The sequence below is a fragment of the Panthera pardus genome, unplaced genomic scaffold (genome assembly GCF_024362965.1).
Source record: "Panthera pardus isolate Hobbes unplaced genomic scaffold, ASM2436296v1 HiC_scaffold_22, whole genome shotgun sequence".
In the NCBI taxonomy this organism is placed as follows: Eukaryota; Metazoa; Chordata; class Mammalia; order Carnivora; family Felidae; genus Panthera; species Panthera pardus.
In genome coordinates, this window is record NW_026526788.1 from 68,768,318 (window position 1) to 68,783,703 (window position 15,386).

A 15,386-nucleotide genomic window follows, 5' to 3' on the forward strand; every position below is an offset into this window, starting at 1 on the left:
ACAGCTGGTATAGTCTGTATCCCTCACCCAGGCCTAGGGCACCAGGGAGATGTTACTGATGGATGAACACGAACTCTCCCGCTGCGCAGCTCAGGGCAGAGCTGAGGACAGGTCTTTGTTGATGAATTACATGTGATATATTACATGTATAATATTTTACAGAGAAATTTTGCTTTACATTGCAGGGATGGCAGGCCCCTTGGGGAGCCATCGCTATCCCCAGGTAAGATGACCCAGCCACCAGCTGGGCAAATGCTCATAAGTATAAATGGTTCACTCCCCATCTACCATCAGCTTTCTTCTAGATCCCACTGGCAGAGAAGGGGCTGGCATCTCCAACTCACCTCGGGATTATGTATTTCGGCACTGTAGGCTTGTTGTGATTCTTTTTTTTTTTTAATTTTTTTTTTAACATTTCTTTATTTTTGAGACAGAGAGAGAGAGAGCATGAACAGGGGAGGGTTAGAGGAAGAGGGAGACATAGAATCTGAAACAGGCTCCAGGCTCTGAGCTGTCAGCACAGAGCCCGACGCGGGGCTCGAACCCACAGATCGCGAGATCATGACCTGAGCCGAAGTCAGACGCTTAACTGACTGAGCCACCCAGGCACCCCTTGTTGTGATTCTTAAAGCTTGATCTAAGGACCACCTACCTCAGTCTCTCCTGATGGTCAGATGTATAGATTCCAGGCTCCCAGTGCAGACCCTCTGAACCAGAATGTCTTGGGTTTATCCTTGGAATCTGCATTTAACAGACCCTCACATATCCCCAGGTACGCTAAGGTTTGAGAGACTTTGAGACAGTCTGAGGTGAGAGGAAGGAAAGGATAGCCAATCACTATTCATTATCTATTTACCTTCCTTCAGTATCGAGCACCCAGGATGGGACTACTGAGCCTTAGGTCTAGCCTACCTCAGAGGTCCATTTTCAAACCTGTGCATTAGAGGGGTTGCTTTTCTCCAAACCAAACTCATCATAACTGGTTCTCCACCCAGTTACAGATTCTCTCTCTCCTCTGCTAGGACAGCTCTGTGTCAATTGGCCAAAAAATCAAGTGTGGACTCCCGTGCTCTGACCATAGTTAGAATTCCATGAACCTCTTTTACCCCTATGCTTACCAGATGTATGTGATCCTGGGAAAGTCAGTTACATCTGTGTCTTAGTTTCTTCAATTTCGGAAGAACACGATAACACCCCTTACAGAAGGATGTTGTAAAGATATTGTGAGATTACCTAATTCCTCAGCACAGTGCTCTGCATTTAGTAGGAACTCAATAAAGGAACATCCCTGATGGATGTATCATTGCACCAGTCATGTCAAAGCTAGGAGTCTGGATATGTCTTATTACATACACTGCATCCCGTCTCCCCCTCCCATATACAAACTTCTTAAAGCTCATAATCCCACTCTAGATAATTTTAGATTCTTCACATTTCCAGAGTGTCTTTTTCTGAGAAACTCTGAAGCCAAGATGACTGTATGTGTCCCCTTTTGGATCCTCAGATCCAACACAGTGTTGGGCCTTTAAACATGCAAATTAATATTAATCATAATAAGTATAAATATGTTTTGTATTTGTAAGTGCTCACAAGTGGGCATGGTCAAAACCAGAAGAAGATACCAGTGAAGTTCAGTGTTGGTGAGGGTCTGATAAACAGACATACGCTGCTTATAGAAATGTTAGTTGGGGGGCGCCTGGGTGGCTCAGTTGGTTAAGCGTCCAACTCTTGGTTTCGGCTCAGGTCATGATCTCATGGTTCATGGGTTCAAGCCCCACGTCGGGCTCTGTGCTGACAGCATGGAACCTGCCTGGGATTCTGTCTCCCTCTCTCTCTGCCCCTCCCCTGCTCTCTCTCTCTCTCTCTCAAAAATAAATGAACATTTAAAAAAAAGTTTAAAAAAAAAAAGAAATGTTAGTTGGTAGCAGTTTTTCAACATGCATCCAAAAGCCTTAGGATATATGCATTTTTGACTCAGAAATTCCACTTTTGGGGATCCGTCCTAAAGAACAAGATCATACGATAAAACGTAACAATGGCACTGTATACCTGAAACTAATATAACACTGTATGATAACTAAACTGGAATTAAAAGGAAAATTTTAATCTAAAAAATTAGAGACGGGGCGCCCGGATGGCTCAGTCGGTTAAGCGTCCGACTTCGGCTCAGATCATGATCTTGCGGTTTGTGGGTTCGAGCCCCGCGTCAGGCTCTGTGCCGACAGCCCACAACCTGGAGGCTGTTTTGGATTCTGTGTCTCCCTCTCTCTGCCCCTGCCCCACTCGCGCCCTCTCTTTCTCTCAAAAATAAATAAACATTAACAAAAAAAATTGTTTTATATCAGACACAAGTTTTATGTCTAACAGTAGGGGCCTGGATCAGTAACATGGAGCAAACCCATATGTTCGAGGATCATGCAGTCATCGAAAATGATATTTTAAATGTACATTTATTGACTTAGATAGTATTAAGTGAGGAAGCACACTATAAAAGTGGGATGTACCTTATTCCATTTTTATTTTCTTAAGGAGGCACACAAGTTTGTATAGCAAAGATTGCATACACCAAATCACTGTAAGTTGCTCTCTCTGGATGAGGGAAATTATATGGGTGTTTTTTTCTTCTCTTTACTTTCCTTCTCATGTTTTTTGTCTTCATGTCTGCAATGAGAAAGAAAAGTGAAAGTTTTGATTAGTAATAAGCCCTCCAGGGGCCTCTGGGTGGCTTGAGTCAATTAAGCATCCAGACTCGACTTCAGCTCAGGTCACGATCTCCGTGTCATAGGATCGAGCCCTTTGTCAGGCTCTGCGCTGGGAGTAGAGCCTGCTTGAGATTCTCTCTCTCCCTCTACCATTCATGCATGCTCTTTCTCTCCCTGGGAGATGGGGGGGGGGAACAAATAAAAACTAAACTCTACAGACTTGGATTTGGGGAGGAAAAGCAGGGGCTCTAACTCATGGTATCTGAATTCTCAGGCCAGAAGAACCTCACAGAGGCCTGAGTCTACACACCTCTAGGCACCTGGCTTACCTCCGTAGGCTCTGATCATTCTCTGCTGAGCTCAGTCCCTTCCATTTCTCCATTGCCCTCAGAGTGGGAGAGAAACAGATGCAACGGCCCAGGTAATGGCAATCATCATGTGGAAAGGTGGCCATGGTTACAGGCCCACCCACTTTGTGTGAAGCGTTTGACTGGCCGGAGTGGGAAGGTCTGAGGTTAAAAGCAGATTAAGGGGCCGGGTAGGCACTGTGGTGTCAAGGAGGGGGCACTCGGTTCTCCACTTTGCTTCTCCAGCCCTCCTCCACTCTAGGAGATTCTCATGCCGGCAAGTTACCAGTGCCACGGTGGTGGATTGGGGCAGCTACATTGTTCCACCTGATGATGGTTTAAAACAAAGGTAGACTGTGCATGGCCAGCAGAGGTACAGAGTTTGGTTCTCTATGTCAGTGGGGTAGTGCTTTGATTCCTAATTACTTTATCCCATCTCTATTTCCTAAAGAGATTATTGCAGAGGGAGGGTTCTTTTAGCCTGACTTATGGGTTCCTCAGTGCTGACCAGCCTGGGCCATAAACCAGATTCAGAGCCAGCTGTTCAATATCCATGATCAGGTAAGATTAGCTGCGTCCAGGGTGGTAGAGTTTTAGTAAGACCTCTGGCTTTTTTTCCAGCGGCCCTCCCTCCCCTCCTGCTCCCCCCAGCCCCCACCATCTCCTTTCAATTTATAAATATGTAGCCTAATCACGTGTAGAGAAGAAGTAAAGGTTTGGCATGTGTGGATCTGAACTTGTCCAGAAGCAGAAGAAGGTGTTGGAATACAACAAGATGAGCCTGTAATCACCTTGAGGGAAAGACCGAAGGAGAGGCAACCATCACCCCCGTTCTCCCACACTCTCTCGCATCTCGTTGTGTGTTCTCAGCAAAGGCATCAACCTCAGGTTTTGCCAAGTAAATAAGACTGAATCTGAGCCTCCGTTTTCTTATTGGTGAAGTAGGAAAGTGGCAGGGGCCAGAGCCCTTTGACCTTACGAGCTTCTTGTCCTAAAACCCTAGGACTCTGGTAGATTTCTAGCGAACCAAGTGCTCCGTGCTTGATGATGGCAGCAAGTTTCATTCCAGGTCCTGCTTACAGGTTCCTAAATGAAGCATTCCTGGAGATCTACCACACCTTATACTAGCCATCCTGGAAGTAAGAGCAAGGAAAAGGTAGCTATTAACCTCTTCAGTGTGAACTTTCAACTTCCCCGTCGTGTTCTCAGCTCTTGTAAATAGTTGTGATGCAGTCAATACAAAGCTTCTAGTAAGTAAGTGTTCAACGAGGCATAGGAAAGGGGAGAAAAAGTTGAACTTGTGTTTCTCAAAACTGAAACAAGGCAGATTCCTTGGTTCCAAAGCCATTCCTTTAGTTAACCGTGAGCACACTTCTCCTACCAGGCCAAGGATGGGCCACTGACCTTGGCTTTCTGAGGGAGACATGCCAGTCATGTGTCTGAAAATGTTTACGCGAGGGGCAAAGATTCCTCTTTCACAGGGACGTGACCTCTTATATACCTCAACCACCTGATATTTATTCTGTGCTGCTAAAAGACTTCTTCTGACCTGTGATGTGGTGTTCTTTCCCACACCTGTTTCCACCAGGAACGTGTCTTTGACACCTGGCCAGTGCTTTTCACCTTCTAGGGATTCTGATCAATACTTTCAAATTTTCTTCTGGCTACAGGGATAACCTGAAGTTTAGCAGGTGGATCCGGCCTAAATGCCATATTTCTGATCTGAATATTTATTTTGTGGTCTTCAATCCTATCTCCCAGATGACGGCTCCTGACCCCCCCAGTAAAGCCTTAGCATGAAGACCCAAAACATTCAGACGGTGGGGGGGGGGGGAGGGCAGCTGTCTGCTCAGTAATCAAAGATCCTAAATGATTAACAGTGATACAATTACTTCCCAAGCCAGTTTCAATCAAATTGTAAGTTTTCCGAGAACACCTTTGTGCCACAGTGTCCCAAACACTGAGCAAATAAAGAGCCTGCCCCTGCCTTAATACATCTTTCTCTGGTGAGCATGCACTTAACTCCTAAGCACGATATGCTTCTCCATCCAATAAGGGGCCGGCTGGTCATCTGGGCAGCCTCTCTCTGGTATGTAATCATGTGAAGCAAGGCAGGATGTCCCTTCTGACTCCTCCACCCTCTTTGGCTTCTTGTCTGGAGAGACCAGAACCCCTCCCACTTCCTGATATTCCTGAACCACTCATGTGAAAATTTCCCAAATGGCTCTCTAGCCACACACTCAGGATTTTCTCTCATGCAGAGAGCCCAGTGAACCAAGACTGCGGAGCAGAGGACCATGTCCTTGAAGGCATGGTGAAGGAGGTGTTGGCATACCCCCCCCCCCGAGTATTGATGTCCCCCATCTACTGTGTGTCACCCACTCTCCTGGAGGATGCAGTGTAGTGAGTTGGTTGGGAGCACAGGTTTGGAAGGAGACTTGAGCTCATTTGGACAAGTTACACAGTGTCTAAACCTTGGTTTCCTTATTTGTAATTACCCTGATGAGCTCACGTGAGGATTAGATGGAGTCCTAGGTGTAGGACACACAGCACGGTGCCTGGCATGGAACAACACTCAGGGAATGATAGGAATGCTAACAGTTTTATAATAAGGGACTGTTGATTCAGTCAGGGTCATAAACTCTGTTGGATGTGTAAACCAGGGGTACAGGTAGAAGACCCTGCTGCCTTTAAGTTCATCCAGAGCAGTTATAACACATTTGCTGCTGCCGCTGGGTGATGCCACCTTTTGTTTATATTCCGTAGGCATCAGGCCGAGGACTTATGGGCCTAATCGGTGTTGTTGAAGGAAAATACAGTGCGAGCCACATACCTAATTTTAAATTTTTCAGCAGACATAATTACAAGAGGTAAAGGAACAGGTAGAATTACTTGTCTAGTGCATCCTAAATATTATCACTTCAACATGTAATCAGCATTTTAAAATCGGGGATGTTATGCTACTTTCTTCAAACTAAGTCTGCAAAATTCGGTGTGTGTTTTGTAAACCTCTAAACGTAGACTTGACTCATTTCAAGTGCTCAGCAGCCATATGCAGGCCCTGGTTACCGTATTGGACCACACAGATCTCCATTTTCCCTCTGAGCTACCTTTCTAACCTGCCAGGAAACAACGATGATTTTTATGGGGTTGTTGTGGGCTCTGGGAATTTAGAGCTGACCCCTCTCCCGGGGATCTCTCCACTTTCTGTCTGATTCAGAAACGCTCTTGGAAAGCTCTTGCTAACAAAGGAGAAAGTTGCCTGTGTCACTGTGTTCCAACCTTGTTGACATCATGAACCTGAGAATAAGTCTATGAGGCAATTTGCTGTGTGTGTTCTTTGAGGGGGCGGGGGTGGCCTATCTGGGGTTAGGGAAAACTTCTTATTGCAATCTGTGCAAACATCAGTCTCATCAACCAAGTGCTTGTGCTTGAGTAACACTTCCTTCCCACAAAGAATGAGCAAGTGGGCCTCAAGAGCCTGGGTGCCCAAGCTGTCCATGACCCAGGTTGATGAAAACGAGCTGGGGGCCAGCTTCTCCCACGTGTACAGTGATGCCCCATGGTACAGGATTGATAGCAGGGCCCAGCATGGAGCTGTGACAACTGAGCAGAACAACCTGAGGTTTGCGCAACTGGATATATAGTGTATTGGCCCCTCTAGTTGTGTGAAGTGAGGCCGTGCGTGGGAAATGAGTTCAGTGGCAGGAAGGATATCCAGGCAGATAAAAAGCCCTTCTGAGGAGGGAAAAGGTAGCTGTTGTTTCATCCTTGGCATCAGAACCATATGGCTGGCATTGTGTCCTGCTTCCTCTAGGACCATGGTTCTTAATTTTCTTTGGGAGACCAATGAAAGTTCCCAAGATAAGTGTGTGTGTGTGTGTGTGTGTGTGTGTGTGTGTGTGTAGTTATATATATACACAAGATTGCATAGGGTTCATCGAATGGATCATACTCATAGATACACCCTTGAACTCTGGACTCCAGGCTACTTCAATTCAATATCTGACTCTGAGACTCTGTCCGCTATTAGCCACATGCCTTGGGGAAGTTAACTGGCCTCTCAGCTTTGCTTCTGCAAAATAACAACTTCTTCGTGGAGATGCAGTGAGATTAAATACGATAATGCAGATGAAGTTCTTAGAACAGCGGTATCCCACGGGAGGTGCGCAGTAATGTTCATGAACATCTCGAATGCCTTCAGAAAGGAGCTGGCATGAGAACCTTGGGTTGCTACCTGGCAAGGTGTACTTTGAATGCCATAAGGCTTTTGAAACATCAGATAACCAGGGAAAGGGTGGGTATGGAGTTCTGATAACTGGAATGGCTGATTAAGGCACACTTGGTAGGAGTTTAAGGAACTTTGCCCCTTCCTTTTCACATCTCAGTAGAAGGGTAAACTTCAAAGTCAGCTCTGCCATGTGGGAAGCTAAAGGTCAGTCCCTCACAGTCCCCCACTCTGTGCCACCACAATGTCTTTCCTATTCCGCCACCTCTAGAGAGGAACATCTCACCTTTCTTTCTGAGCCATCAGTATTAAGTTAACATGAGTAGGTTCAGTTGATAGGTCTAGAACTCTTCTCTTTCTTCTTGGGTCATGTTGCCCTACTTCTAAAGACTTGCATTAGCTGTTAGAACAGGCAAAGATCCTTCCTAAATAAGTGTTCTTTAAGCCACGAATCGTAACTGCCCTTGTCACGGGCCCCAACAGCCACCGAAGGTTTGCAGCATCCCCGTTTATACCTCACAGGTTTGTTAAAAGATAGATTGGGAAAGTTTTACAAACTGGGAGGAGCTTCATCAATGCACTGTGGGGCTACTTAAAAAGTTGACCTGCTTATAAGGTCTGTCTTTCCCTGCTTTCAAAAATGGGGAAAACCTGGGTTCTGTTTCTAAAGAGCTGTCAGCCCCTATCCTGAGATGTATCTTGGCTTTTTCAAGGCTGTATTACAAAACCCTAGAGTATTGGCTCCTGGTCTTCTAGAACTGTTGTGTAGGTGATTTGTCATTTCTTTGTCCCTACCAAAGGGGAGGGCATGTAAACACACTGACCAGAGCACCGTGTGTGAGTGTGTCCGAACTGTAGCTGTTGGGTCAGACTCTTCACATCTTGAGCACATTGCCTATAAATGACCTAAAACAATAACTAAGGTTTGCACTTTGTCAGGGTTACGGGAGCTCAAGCCCAGAAGGAGTTTGCTTGTATTGAATTCTAAATGCATATGGCTGTGTGAAGGGAGGGAGAAATAGAGGATGTGGTATAGAAGCCTTAGCTCACACGTGTTTTTGTGAAGTGAGATGTTATGGGAAATGATGATTTATCAAGAGATGGGGCACTGGAGACCTGGCTTCTGGACTCCCCTCTCCTACTAAAGTCCATGCCTCAGCTGTTTCTCATTTTTACTGTCTCAGGTACCCTAAGAATAAAGCTAAGTTTGTTGGATCAGGTGATGCCCCCTATATGCCTGTGCTCATACCCACGTGGCTTGTCTAGTTGTCATGCTGTGCGGCTTTGATATATATTTACATGAGGAGTGGGGCAGGGAATGGCAATACGTCCTGTTATTGCCAAAGCGCTACTCTGGGACTGGTCTGCCTACTGACCTTGAGTAACACCTCTCTTCTGGAGCACACGGTGAGTTCTACTCTGTGCCAAATGGCCCGCCCCGCCCCCCAACTGCAGGGTCACCATAACCAAGACTACCCCAAACACAGTCCCTCTTGACATCTCAACAGTCGGGCTCATTGAAGGCAGAGTGGCTCCGAGTGTGTTCCTAGCGTCGTTCCCAGACCAGCAGCATCCACATCACCTGGAATTATTAGAAATGCAGATTCGCAGGCCCTAACCCAGGCCTACTGAATCAGAAGCTCCGACACCAGCTGTGTTGGAACAGGCTCTCCAGGGGGTCGTGATGTTCGCTGACGCCTGAGAACCACCGGCTTGGAGTATCTCGCTCTCCAGCAGGTATGCCGTCAGTAGGTTGCCAGTTAACACAACTTGGCATGAATCCAATCAGGTGGGACTTACGGCCTCAGTTCTGGTTGAATTGTATCTCCTTTAGTCACTTCTTAGAAAGCCCTTTTCTTTCAGGTACTAAGGCAGGACTAGGGCTGTGTGCAAAGAAGGGACTTTCAAGAATCAATGCACCTAAGACCTGGAAGAGAATGTGACCTAATAAGGCCTCACTGGTAATGTGGCGGCCACTGCTTCACACAGGAGTCAACAGGAAGCGGTACTGGGTTCTGATGTTGATATTACTGGCTGCTTGACTGAATCCAATGAGAAGAAACCTAGTACAGCATTTCCACGAGTTTCTGCTGGCCCGGCACACAAGAAATCCATGGGAGGTGCAGCCTGTATCCATGATCCTGCATTCTAAATATGACCCAGGTAGGTTTGTCCCTCGGTCTGGATGCTAGAGTCACTTGCCTCATCGCATTGTCTTGGAGATGTTCTAATTCTGGAGGGGTCACTGGCCTCTTCTAGAAAAAGGCCCATCTCGAAATGCAGACCTCTCTTATCTGATCCGTAAAGTCCTAGCTTGAGCCAATTAACGTGGCTTCTCATGTTTTGCTCAACCACAACTCAAGGAACAAGTTTTCCCTCTTGTGCACTGGACCTCCCTCTTGCTATCATGGTCTCAGGGACTCTGTCCCAAAGGCAGATGCCAAGCCCTGTCTGTCCACTTTCTTTCCCCTGAGGTATGGGCTTTATAAAGGTTTTGCTTGTTGCATGTTAGCTTTCTGAGCAGAGGGCTATCTTTTTTCTTCTCCTTCCTCTTAAGCCCTTGCATAACCATCTCTGTTTTAACCTTTTGCCAAATTCTGTGCTTCTCGCTGTTGGATGTTATTTCAAGTGTTGGAACAGGTAACTTCTACCTTTGAACCTCTGTTGCAACAGGTACAAAGGTTCCAGGAGAGTCTTTGGTGACTCTCAGGGCAGCACGCATAGGCTTCAGATGTGGGCTCATTGCAGGAGCTGAGGAAAGGACAGAGGTATCTGAATGTGGTGCTGAACCAGTGCTGCCAGCTGTCAGGGGTTCATTTCCTGGCCCCGGGAAGTTTGCCTATTCCTACAAGGTAAGCTGCAATAACACTATCTACTCTCTGGTTTCTACACCGACAGGATGGCAAGGGCAGGGGTGGGGAGGGAAGACACGTGTCTCTCCTCAGCCTTGGAGCTCTTTTACTATATGAAATTACATTTGGTTTAGTAGTAATCTCAGCTGACTTGTGGGGAGGCAAAGCAGAAACCAAGTGGAAAGGCGTGGAGACATCAAGGCTCTATGAATGCTGGCAGGAGGTGGATTTGGGAGAGAAAGTTGTTAATTTCACTGAATCCAACTAAAATAGGCAAACATTTTAAGAGTTACAAAACCAAGATGTATGTCTCCTTCATCTTCCATTCAAAAATTTCTGTGTCAGCATGGTTACAAGGGCTATTTGCCAGCTGCTGATGGCAGGGATTCCCATTTGGAAGGGACTGGGGGGGAGAGACCTTCAGTCCTCAGCAGACGTTCCCTTGGGTGCTGAGGTCTGTACTAGGTGTGTGACCTGTGTTACCTCATCTGCTCACCACCTTCTAGAAGGTAAGTGGTATTGTTCCCATTTCATAGATGAATAAAGTGTGTCTGGGCTGTTCAACAACTTGGCCTGGGCTAACTAGTTCGCAGGTTGTGTGGCTAAGACTAGACTTCTGACCAGTCCTGTCGCCCTAGGCTGCTGCTATAGAATACAGAATTCTTGTGTTGTCAAAACCTCCCGTTATTTCCTGAAATCTTGAGAGTGTTATTGACGTGTGCATATGATCGAATAGGAATGCCGCTCTGCTAGAATTTGTAAATGATCGAGGCACTTCTCAACTTGAGTACCCGCACCTGGAGGAAAATAGTAAAAAGTAAATTAATTAATTAATAATAATAAAAGAAAAAGCTCATTTGGCCCTGAGCGCTCTCCATTCAGCTGGTAAAAGAAGCCAGCACTCAGGGTATTAGAATAGCTGAGACTTAACATCCATTCTGCCATTCTCTGACCTCTGCTGGACCGAGCTGCTTCTCAAAGGAATGAGCTCCTGAAACTAAGCAATGCCAAGTGTCCCTCCAGCCACGAAATGACCAATAAGCTAGACTGACAGGGTGGCTAACCTCCTCTTCCTGTACTTGGTCTTTCTTCTACGTCTAAAGTGGGGCTCCTGTGAGGCCCAGGGATCAGGTGCCATTCTCTGAGATTGACCTGGCTCGCCCTGGCTGCTTTTTAGCTTGGAGGCTTTTAGGATCTCTTCTCTGTAGAGCAAAATGAACCCTCATCTAGCTCTGGTAAAGGGTCAGGCTTGTGTCAGACTTACCATGAGCCTTCTTGAAGGGACCACTGGGCATCTGGGAGGTAAGGTGGGGGGTGAGGAGGAAGAAGCCGGAGAACTCATGATTTCTGCCTCCGAATCCGAGAATGGGAGCTCCTGCGCCCTTTTGTGGCCACAGCCCGAGGTGAATCCTCTGAAGCTACTATAGGTTCTGACATCCTGCAGACCAATCTCCAGGACGCTTTTAGGGGTCTGCACATTCGGAACAATTTTTCCGGTAACACTGAGAAGTGACTTGCCTTTTCCTGTCAACTGGCTCATGCACGTACAGTGGGTTTTCCAGAAGCTGCAAGATACGAGATCAACTGGACAGCTAAGGACATACGTACTCGTTGCCTTCCTGTGGTTTCAAAAGTTCCCAGCTTTAATTGGAGGTGAAGGAGGCAGCAGAATCTATTTTTTAATTTAGATTTCAAGGTGTGAAAAGGATGGGCAGCTGATTGTGTCAGAGGAAAAGAACAAAAGCTCTCCGTCTGGGTCACTGTCATTGCTGGTTCCACTGGCTTTATCAGAAGCGCTTGGGGACTGAGGCAGGCGGAGGGAGGACGGAGGTTGGAGGAGGGTGACACTGTGCCAGGTGCCCCACCATCGGGAGGGATGCAACAGCGGGCTGGACCTTCCTGTCCTGGGAGTCGAGGCGGGGAGCGGTGTCCCCTTTCTGGCATTGGTGCTCTGCTCCGGGCACCTCAAGTCAGTCCAGTTTTGTTTTGATCTTCATTTCAAGGTAGTCAGTCACAGGAGCCAAGGGTGAATGGTGCGATTCGGGCTGGCTTTTGTTTCAGCCTTTAGGAGCTGGGGTTAAGGGCTTTGAAAAGGAGCCAGGCAGCCTGGCGGCTTTTCTCCTCCTGCTCAGAACGCTTCCACTTTCAGTTGTGAAAGAAAAACCAGGAAGTGAAGTCCCGGAGCACGTTAGAAAGCCTGGCCATGGCCTGACTCGGGACAGCTCACACAGGGCACAACTGGGGACGCTGGGAGCCGAGCCATCCCTCTGCATGGATGCTCTGGAGCCAGCCTATCCTTGGAGGAACTGGGGGTGAGGGAAGAGGGACAAGGATTCTGTGCCAGGAGGAACCCGGAGCCAGGAGACCCCATTTGCAGGAAGCGCCAACAGATGCGACCCCTTCACAGGGTAAGGGGACCTTCCTGAGGGAGTATTTAGCAAGGGGTCTTGTGAGCACGGGGCAGAGGCGAGGGGCCGCCCCAACCCCCAGCTTCAGCCAGTCTAGAGCCTGCTGTGTGCCTGGCACGTGTCAGCACTCTCTCTCTCTCTCCCAGCTCTCTAATGGACACTTTTAAACTGTCCTTATCAGGAGGGGTGAAGGGAAGGGGGAATGTGGGGCATGTGGACTGGATTTTCTTTCACCTGTCTCTCTTGGAGGAGATGGACCAGAACCGAGACCTCTTCAGTTTTCATTGTGAAATTTGACTCCTTCCTATGGTGAGAGCTAATGGGTGAGGGAGGGATGGATGGTTTCTGAACGGACTTAGATCAGTTTTAAGGGGTAGGGCCACATGTTGAATCTAAGGTGAACTTCAAGGACTTTCAAAGCGTGAGCTTTGTGGGGAGGGTGGGGGGCGCCTGTGTGGCTCAGTCAGTTAAGCATCTGACTCTCGGTTTCTGCTCAGGTCATGATCTCACGGTTCACCAGTTCGAGCCCCGTGTCAGGCTCCGTGCTGATGGTGCGGATTCTCTATCTCCCTCTCTGATCTCTCTCTCTCTCTCTCAAAATAAGTAAACTTTAAAAAAAAAAAGAGTGAGCTTTGGGAAGGGACTCCATGGTTGGGGATTGCTACCTTCTGGGGTATTAATCTTCTTTGGTGGTTTGAAAAGTAAGATTGAATCTATCGATCTATCGCTCCAATTTGTAGATGATTGGTATTCTCTAACAGCAGCAGAGTCCTAAAAAATAAGACAATTTAGGGGCACCTGGGTGGCTCAGTCAGTTGAGCATCCGAGTCTTGATGTTGGCTCACGACATGATCTCACAACTGTGGTGTTGAGCCCCGTGTCGGGCCTGCTTGAGACTCTGTCTCTCCTCCTCTCTCTGCCCCTCCTCCACTTGCATGCATGCTCTCTCTTAAAATATGTAAACTTAAAATAATAATAAAATGTCACTTGATTTTAAAAAGATTGATTTAGGGACACCTGGGTGGCTCAGTCAGTTAAGCATCTTTCTCCGGCTCAGACGATGATTTCACGGTTTGTGGGTTCAAGCTCCACGTCAGGCTCTGTGCTGACAGCTCAGAGCCTGGAGCCTGCTTTGGATTCTGTGTCTCCCTCTCTCTCTCTCTCCAAAATAAATAAACTTAAAAAAAAAGGTTTATTTAGTGAAAAATAAAAACAGAATAATTGGTTTCACTTGAACGCTGGGAGGCAGGTGGGTTGTTTCGCAGATGGGGAAACTGAGGTTTACAAGTACAGAAACTAGACACACTTAAGGAAAGGTAGAAACTGGGATTTGAATCCTGGCTCGTGTAGTACCGAAGGGCAAACTGTGCCTCCGTTCCAGTGAGTCTGGTCTAGTTTAGTGATGAAAGAACTAGAAACTGGGAGAAATCTCTCTTTTGAAAATCCTTCCCATTCAAATTCGTAGACAAAGAAAGCAGATTGGTGGGTGGTGCCAGGGACCGGGAAAGGAATCGGGAGTACCTGCTTAATGGGCCCAGGGTTTCCCTTAGGGGTGATGAAAGTATTTTGGAACTAGATAGAAGTGGTTGATTCCACAAAACTGTGAATGTACTAAATGCCACGAAATTATTCACTTTGTTTAAAAGAAATTGTTTTTTGATGTATTTTTATTTTGGAGAGAGAGAGACAGAATGCAAGTGGGTGAGGTGGAGGGGCAGAGAGAGGGGGAGACCCAGGATCCGAAGCAGGCTCCAGGCTCTGAGCTGTCAGCACAGAGCCCAACTCGAGGCTCGAACCCACGAACCGTGAGATCAGGACCTGAGCCCAAGTCGGACGTTTAACTGACCGAGCCACCCAGGCGCCCCCTTGCCCCAAAATTACTCACTTTAAATGGTTGATGGTATGTGAACTGAACCTGGGAAAAGAAAAAACAATCCTCTTGCTTCTGGGAAGGTGACTTACCAAACCAGGATTTGGCAATTGTTTACTAACCAGGAATGAAGTTTCTGTTCCTGTCTGTTTCCTATTTTTGGCCAGTAGATGCATGGACCCTCAGCTGGGGTGCAGTCTGAGGTGGTTCTCATGCGTGGCAGCACCCTGCAAGGGGGACCTGTCCCCAGCAGCCCTGAGTTAGCCGTCATTGTTCTCAGCACACCTGCTGTAAATACGTCCAGGTCTTCATCTCTTTTAAGCAACCATGCCTCTGCATCGAAAAAGGGCTCTCTCGCTCACTCTTCCCCAGGACACAGGGCCTGATAGTTCCTAGGCTCTTAATCCATGATGTCTCAATAAATACATGAGATTTGGAGTTTGGAAGGCGAAGCAGCCCCTGTACTTCTGTGGTCAGGCCATAGTATTGACCCTCTTTGGGGGAGCTGGTAGCCAAACTCTGGGTCTCCGTGGGTCAGTCTCCTCTAGGATGTGTGAAGTGGTGGGTAGCTGTGGAAGAGGATGCAGGGGTGGGGTAGGGTTGGAGGAGATAGCTGGGTCAGAATTCAGAGGTGCATGATGCCCTCTGCAACGAGAAATCCTTCGTTTAAATAGAAACAAGGAGTTGCTAAGACCTTGGCTCACAAGGTGGAGGGCAGTGACAGTATGAAGGTCTTGGTTTCTTCTCCTTCAGGAAGCCTCCGGGTAGGACACCTGGTACTTGGCCAGGAGTCCGGAACGGGGCGGTGGGGGGGAAGCGGAAGTGGGAAAGAGATCCCGGCTTCCTGAGGACCTCTCATGACCAGCAGTGCCTAGAGGGCTCCGTATACAGTACCCCTTTTAAGTAGGAACGGTTACCTGTCCCCTTTTGCGTGCAGTTGAGGGAAACTGACGCCATTGACTTTATGTAGCTATCCCCA

General features: G+C 47.4%; 2 protein-coding genes across 4 annotated transcripts in view; one reads left to right on the forward strand and one right to left on the reverse strand.

Annotated features, from left to right (window-relative positions):
* LOC109272691 (guanylate cyclase 2G-like) overlaps window positions 1-11,669 on the reverse strand; it is a 56,447-nt gene extending 44,778 nt beyond the window's left edge. Inside the window, 1 exon segment of the mRNA XM_053910128.1 lies at window positions 11,394-11,669. Coding sequence (XP_053766103.1) covers window positions 11,394-11,669 — 276 coding nt within the window.
* Window positions 9,961-15,386, forward strand: part of ACSL5 (acyl-CoA synthetase long chain family member 5) — a 43,840-nt gene continuing 38,414 nt past the window's right edge. Inside the window, exon 1 of one of the 3 annotated variants that reach the window (XM_019459438.2) lies at window positions 9,961-10,129. Coding sequence is in view for 1 of the 3 variants with exons in the window: in XM_019459437.2 (XP_019314982.2) it covers window positions 12,405-12,537 (133 nt within the window). In the remaining 2 variants the exon portion in view is untranslated. Of the gene's footprint in view, window positions 10,130-10,528; window positions 10,639-12,291; window positions 12,538-15,386 lie in introns of those variants that run through there. The other 2 variants (XM_019459436.2, XM_019459437.2) reach the window with 2 other exon arrangements.